The 7,671-nt window shown below is 48.7% G+C and overlaps 1 protein-coding gene across 1 annotated transcript in view; it reads left to right on the forward strand.

The window, feature by feature from the left end:
* Positions 1-7,369, forward strand: part of LOC144124218 (uncharacterized) — a 39,924-nt gene extending 32,555 nt beyond the window's left edge. The window contains exons 13-15 of the mRNA XM_077656865.1: positions 1,610-1,832; positions 6,559-6,667; positions 7,235-7,369. Coding sequence (XP_077512991.1) covers positions 1,610-1,832; positions 6,559-6,667; positions 7,235-7,253 — 351 coding nt within the window. The 3' untranslated portion in view covers positions 7,254-7,369. The remainder of the gene's footprint in view (positions 1-1,609; positions 1,833-6,558; positions 6,668-7,234) is intronic.
* Positions 7,370-7,671: the final 302 nt, after the last annotated feature.

Here is a 7,671-nt window from a genome sequence, read left to right on the forward strand (position 1 = left end):
AACGAAGCGTGACGGAAAATTTGAAAACTCGAAATGTTTGCCGGCATAAAATGAGGCTATAATCAGAGTTAATCGATAACCAATGAAGTGAACGAGAAAACAACCATGGCGCCAAATTTTATAGGCGACCCGTGTCGAGGAGGAGGCAATGCTTTCGCATTCTTCCAATGCTGATAGCTGCATAATAATAATAATTGGTTTTTGGTTTAAAGGAAATGGCGCAGTATCTGTCTCATATATCGTTGGACACCTGAACCGCACCGTAAGGGAAGGGATAAAGGAGGGAGTGAAAGAAGAGAGGAACAAATAGGTCCGTAGTGGAGGGCTCCGGAATAATTTCGACCACCTGGGGATCTTTAACGTGCACTGACATCGCACAGCACACGGGCGCCTTAGCGCTTTTCCTCCATAAAAACGCAGCCGCCGCGGTCGGGTTCGAACCCGGGAACTCCGGATCAGTAATGATCGCTAATTTTTAAGCGAATTCTGCACAGTATAGGGGAGACTACTGCAGCATGCGCGTTGTGTAACGATATACACCACCCGTCAGAAGTTCCCAAGACACAGGTTAATTCTACTCTGAGAACTTTGAGTGTTTACTAGGTGTCTTTAGCCCCACGATATACTGCTTCAAAGTGAACTCTTTTGCCTGGGAATTTTTGATGGTGGCTCAAAGGTTTAGGTTGCTTATTTCAAAGTCGCTCGGAGGTTCCATCCTAGCCACCACGGCCGCATTTTGATAGAGGCTAAATACAAGAAACGCCAGTAGGCAAAGCGACGTCAATCCCAGGTAGCCTAATCCAGAGCTCCAAACTACGGCGTCCCTCATAGCTCATGTATGGCTTCGGGACATTTGCATTTATTTGTTCCCATTAGAGAAGTGCCTGCCATCAGCGTATGAAACAAACTACGCCTCTTGTACGCAGTAACTATATCGGTGACATAGACAGGGAATAAAAATGGGCCTGGAATGCTTATTTGCGGCATATTGGTGACGACGACTTGTTCAGAAGGTCTAGCACTACCGATATCGACGTACTGTATTCTATGGCCGAGCTAGATATCATTCCAGTATCTCTGCTCCTGAGAGGCAGTAGTTCTGTAACTTTGTAAGAATATTAGGATTGACGGGTTGGAATGGTTTTCAAAAATCGGTATTTAGTGAGAAAGAATTTATTGGCTTTTCGTCGTCGTAAGGGCTGTCTCGGTCGAACGACACATTATTAAGGAGGGTTTAAAGTAACGAATCGTATTTTGTCGATTTCTAGTGTATTAGCTCATTAATGCCTTTTATGAATATGCGAACAAATCAAACTAGGCGGCAGCTGATTTCTCCCATGTTTCTTTTATCCAGCGGTACCTTTGACAGTAGCATTATATCTCCATATACGCTAATAATGTTAACATTCCTTGAGCAATAGACTGCGCTAGTGCGTCCACATTGATGGCTCGCGGTTGACGTAGCTGGTGACCGCTCTTTATCCGTGAGACCACACTGCTACAGGTGCGACGTCTGAAACCAAGACGCCTTCAGATGCCTTCGTTTCGTGCACTCGCGTTGTCACAGCTCCTGCTTCAGCTTCAGAATGTGCTTTCTGCTTTTATGCAGGACGCTGAGAAGGAGAGCCACGCAAGCTTTGCACGAAGCAAAGAAAATGAGCCGGCGGCTGTGACTGGACTCGGTGGAATGGAGCATTCGACTAATCCAGCTGCCACCACCGAACCAGTGCCCAGTGTAGACCGAGGCAAGCCGCGGTCAAAGAAACGCCAGGGAACCAAGACATCTCGCCGCCGCAGAGCTAGTCGAGAACCTTCGGAAGATGGTACATCTTGTGAGTATGCACCTTCGTATGGCCTTCTCAGCGTATCATAGCGCCCGTGATCTCCTCCAAAGAAATGTCGACCTACAAAAAATATCAAGATGCGACTCTTAAATTTAAGTTTAACGCCGACTAGGCATGCCCATACAGGCTAAAGGTCAGTTGATGTGTGTGCGTGCGTGTGCGCGTGTGTGTGCGTGTGTGTGCGCGTGTGTGTGCGCGTGCGCCGGTTGGGCGAAGCGTTTAAAGAGAAAATGTGTGATAATAGCGTGACAGGGGCAGTGTTGGAAGCGAAACTTCTGCACACGCCCGATGATCAACCAATGGCAGCAATATGAAAGACGAGAGTACCTGTCACGACTCACAAGGTATGCCTGCTGGCTCATCCAGTCACGTGGCCTTCGCCGCCGTCTTCAATTCTGCCACGTGCCGGAAGTGTGCAGGCTGCGTCACTATTGCGTGGAGCGATCGAGCAGTGTGCACTAATCGTTGAAAACGGAATTCAGACAATAACAACCTTGGAGTAAAGCGGTAGTTCCCACCGGGTTGACGGAGCTTCGCGGCTCTACCTCCGCGTGTTTCTTCAAGAACCTACTAACTGTGGAGAGGTGTCGCTTTGTTTCCCACCCAATGAGCGGCTTGAGTGTTTTACACAAGGTGACACTTACTGTACTAGTAAGCCGCCGCACTGCACACATGCGCTGTGGTCGCTTCGTCGTTGAATCTTTACAACCTTGTAGAGGATTGCAGACAACAATGCCGACCCACCACCAGTCGCCGTGAACGGCTCAATTGCTTTCGATATTATCGCATCTCTAAAGCGACTCGTCCGCTGCAAAGGTTTCGGCCAGGAGCACACGACCACTCTGGACAGCATAGTAAGCGGTTTGATAATGCCTGCTTTGTAGAAGCAGACGTGTACAACTGACTTTTTTATTGGAATGAAGGCCACTCTTGTCTGAAAGTGTTTTGACTGAAATAGCGCAAGTCTGCCTATTACAAACTTCGGATACAAAGAACGCAATCCGTGTGACCACGACGTTAAATTGTAAGTTCGAGCGACTGTATTTTTTTCAGCTTGAAATACGTGCTGCTACCTGGCGTGTCATTTGTTATGTTCGCATCCAAAAGGTGCGTTTTCGTCAAAGGAAATAGTGGCATGACAGAGAAATGCCGAAGAGCCTTGCCAAAGTTACTGTTATGCTGTTTATTAGTCATACAAAACCGTGTAAGGCGTTGGGCGAAAAAGCAAGTTTTGTCTCGGATGAGCTTTTGAAGTGTGGTGGGGACATAGTCACGCGAACTTTAACTTCGCTCTAACTGTCACGTGGTCTCCATTGTGACGAGAAAGTTAAAAAGAAAAGTATTTTAACTATCCCGCTCTGGAAGGACGCCAGGATCTGCCGCGTAGTCCCCTTTGTGACGAGAAAGTTAAAAAGCAACTTATTTTAACTACCCTGTTCTGGAAGGACGCCAGGATCACGCTGGCAGAGAAGGGAAGAAGAATGGAAACCAAGAAGAAAAAATTGGAGGACGCTCAAGCTTCGCCTTTAAGAGTGGAACGCGACAGCGCGTTGCAGCACTGCCAGAGAGTCCACGGAACGCCATTGCCCGTTCGGCGCGACGCCATGCCCGTTAGACGAATCGCTCTGATAGGTGCGGTGAAACGGACGCGCGGAGCGGCAACCACGTAGAAGCGCTGCCAGGCCCCTTGCCGAAACGCGCGGGACTCAAGTTGCAGTTGTAGTTCGTCGACACATCGTTCTCGACAAACCCGATGCCGCGAACGCCAGCATAGCTTCCGCGCCGAACGAACGGGCAGCAAGCCGCAAGCTTCGTGGTGAACGCGCTTTGAATGCGCGCTGCGTTGTTCGCCGCTCACCGCGTGATTCCTGCGTCCCCGCACGGCCCCACTGCGCCCGAACGAGACGTGCGGGAGGCGCTGCCGTAGCGCACCATCTGTTGGGGCAGTGGGGTACATTGCGAGGAGGAGGAGTGCGAGGAGGAGGATTTCTTGCTCACGGCCGACGCCGACGCCGCCGACGCCGAAACCGGCTTTTCTGCGACACGAGCCACGAGCCCTTAACGCTGTCGCGTTAAAAAGGATTGGATGGATGGATGGATGGATGGATGGATGGATGGATGGATGGATGGATGGATGGATGGATGGATGGATGGATGGATGGATGGATGGATGGATGGATGGATGGATGGTTGGACGGACGGATGGACGGACGGACGGACGGACGGACGGACGGATGGACGGATGGACGGATGGACGGATGGACGGATGGACGGATGGACGGACGGACGGATGGACGGATGGATGGATGGATGGATGGATGGATGGATGGATGGATGGATGGATGGATGGATGGATGGATGGACGGACGGACGGAACTTTATTCAGCAAGAGAATTCGAGGCCTGCAGCCCTCCTGGGTCTGCGCACGACCCCACTCACAGTCTAGACGTTCATGTGGTGTTAGTCCATGACGTACGCGGCCCACCTGATCGCGATCTTCTGCCTGGCGAGGTAGGCTGACCGTAGTGAGGTCTCCCTGTCCTCCCAGGTTCGGAGAGGCACCGGACCGGCGAGGCCAGGGGAGACCGGGCATGATAAGAGTATGTGGGTAAAGGTGGACTTGGCTGGGAGCACAAAATGCATATGGGGATACCGGCATAAATTTGGAAAGATTGGCTGGTGAAGGCAACGTTCCTGCCTGCAGGCCACGCCAAACTGACTGTTCTCTGGTAGTGGGGGATGGGTGGGGTGGCCGGTAGATTAGGCGCTCAGCGCGGGATTTTGCGTTGACATTAGCAAAGGAATACATAAGCTCCTTCGAGAAATCCCCCACGAAGTCCGCCTGTGGCCGGTTTCTAGACCTTCGGGCTAAGGAGTCGGCGGCCTCGTTGCCGAGATTTCCCGCGTGCGCAGATACGCAGATGAGCTCAGCGCGTCGGAAGAAGTGGCGGGTGGGCATGTGCAGCAGGCATTGCGCAGTGGGATGAACCCTGCCCATGCCAAAAATTTAGAATGGCGGTTTTTGAGTCACTAATATTGTAACGGGCGTATGTGTATGCCAGAGAAATGGCTACAGCGGTCTCCTCGGCTTCCTCAGAGGTGGTGCCTGAAGGAAGCTCGAAACTTAGGGGTGTTATGTGTGGGTTGTGGACAACCGCAGTGGCTCTGTGCTCATCGCAGGCGGCATCCGTCCAAACAGTATCCAGCTCATCCCCATACCATTTGAGCAGCTCTGCCGCGCGCGCCTGCCTGCGACCTTGGTCATGGTGGGGGTGCATGTTCCTAGGTAATGGTATGGCATATATTAAAGTGTGAATGCGGGTCGAGAGTGTTCTTATTGATGGGTTGTTTGCAGGGACAGTGATGCCTAGCTGAGTGAATATGCGTCGTCCAGTTCTGTAGCGTGTAGTCTATTATAAAATCAAAAGTTCGACGAAAACTCGTCTGGTCAGGGTGAATCATAAAACGGGACATTGAAGACGCGGACGATTGAAGACGCACAGTCTATTATACTGTGATTGTAAGTTGGCCTCGCGAAGTTCATGTAGGGTGTTATGGTCTCCGAGTTCGAGCAGTTTTTCGTTTCTAGTGTTTTTTTTTTTGGTAATTTAAGTGCTACATTTGTTGCTTGCCGAATCAAGCAGTCTGTTTGCTGGACCTCACTGGTTGTTAGTTTCAGGTATGGCGTAGCATAAAAAATTCGGCTGAGGGCATAGGCGTGCACTACGCGAAGGGTGTCCGCCTCTCTCAGCCCATGTGCGCGTCCACCCATCCTTTTAATGAGTTGCGTGGTGGCTGCGATGGCCTTTTTCAGTCGCTTAATTGTGTCTCCGTTTTTTCCATCCCGTTGAAGGTACAGTCCTAGAATGCATATGGTATGAACCTGGGGTACCTGTCTGCCCTGAATTCGGATTTCTATGGGGGTTTGGTAATTCCGTACCTTAGGAGGTAAGACGAGTAATTCTGAATTTTCTGGCTAGCACGCTAGTCCGATTCTTGAGGTGGGTTTAGTAATGGTGTCTGCTGTCGTTTGTAGCGTGTTTCAGCTGCATAGCACCACACTCGAAACATGACTATGCAATGTACAACTTCGCCCTCAGTTACGCTATCCAAAGATGAATGTCGAAATGCGTGAAACTGCACTGCTTTATTCACTTGCTGTGTAAGTTTTCGATTCCTGCATCAGAATCATGGGGATCGGTGGCGCGGTTCAGGTGTCCAACGATATACGAGACAGATACTGCGCCATTTCCTTTCTACCAAAAACCAATTATTATTATTATTATATCGGATGTGTTCTAAGCCTTATTGTCCCATAATTCACACTTGCAAATAAGTCTAACCCTCGGTCCTATGTGGCGGCAACAAGACTAGGGGTGCACAAATTACGTCGTTGTGCGGGGGGAGTTCATATGTCAACATAATGGTGGACCAGTGATTTCAGCTGCTGTATAATTGTATTTCGCTGTGGGGGGTGCCACCAAAAGCTCACCCACATGTGCGTATATCAGTTAATGAAACGCAAAAAAAACTGCTGTGCTTCTGAGGCGCACTTTTATTTATGTATAATTGGCAGTGCTAACCAATATCTAACCAATATAACAAACCAAATTTAGATTGTGGTGTAGAAAAACCCTTTCAATATATAGAGCAAATTTTACTTTCTGCCTCACTTAGTAAATACAGCTGCGTGTGTGTGTGTTTAATTTTGCAGCTGTGGCCTCTTCAGCGGCGGATCGAGAGAGAGTCGAGCGGTCTGCGAGCGGGCGGCCAATGCGAAGCGCAGCCATTGGGAAAAACTACAAGGAGCCGGACATTGGAAAGTGAGCGGCTACACTTGCTGTTTAAAAGCTACGTTATGCTGAAAAGGCGACTGATGACTGTGTTCTTAAATTGGGTTCGGCTTTTTTGTGCTATGAGAACGAAATTTTACGTCATAGAGTCGAAGATAAGAAAAAGCAACGCCATCGCGTTGTCCCAACTTTGTGCTAACTGCCGACCGTTCGATTTTTTTCTTTTTACAAATCCAAGTCAAGTGCAGTAGGAGGAGACGCTATTTTTGTAGTTTAGGCCCGTCCGTAGAGGAGCTATGAAAGGATGCCGGAACCTTGCACCTCCCACTGTGTAGCGGAATTTATGACACTGAAGTGACGGCATGAGTGGTTTGCTCGCGAGCACTCGCTGATTCTGTCACCATGCGTTCGTAACGTGCACTTCATCGAGAACAGATTTAAAATAATAAAACAATGAACAACCCTCGAAAAATTACATAATCAACCCATTTGCTACATCTGTGCCAGCGGAATTTTTGCCGCATTTCGCGGTAATTACTTTGTCGCTTTGTCTTAATTATTGTAGTGTATTGTATGTTCTTTTTTTGTTTTCTGCAGGAAACTTCGGCGGCCATGACTTCTGGAAAAATTATTCGGCAAATCGACACTGGTTTTTTAAAATACACTCTCATGGCACCTTGCATTATCTGATTACTGGAACCAAAGCTTTCACGCTAGCGCATGAAGCCCTCTTTGTGTCTTACATTTTTTTAATTAGTCACATTAGGAGCGCACAGCGTTCCAAATAGAGTTGAAATGCCCAATTTTTCATTATGTCGCATTTCCTATTCAGTTTTCGCCAATTTTACATTTTCTATCATTGCGTTCTTTCCATTCGCAAACTGCATTTTATCGTGCCAATCCTGCTTTGGCTTCTGGTGGCTCTTTTACTGTTCTTAGTGCTTTATGTTTTATTATACTTTAATTGTCTTAATTGTTACATTTTACTTTCTTTTAATGTTTAAGTACCGTCGAGAGACAGCCCTCATGCACCC

The sequence above is a fragment of the Amblyomma americanum genome, chromosome 3 (genome assembly GCF_052857255.1).
Source record: "Amblyomma americanum isolate KBUSLIRL-KWMA chromosome 3, ASM5285725v1, whole genome shotgun sequence".
NCBI classification, from domain to species: domain Eukaryota; kingdom Metazoa; phylum Arthropoda; class Arachnida; order Ixodida; family Ixodidae; genus Amblyomma; species Amblyomma americanum.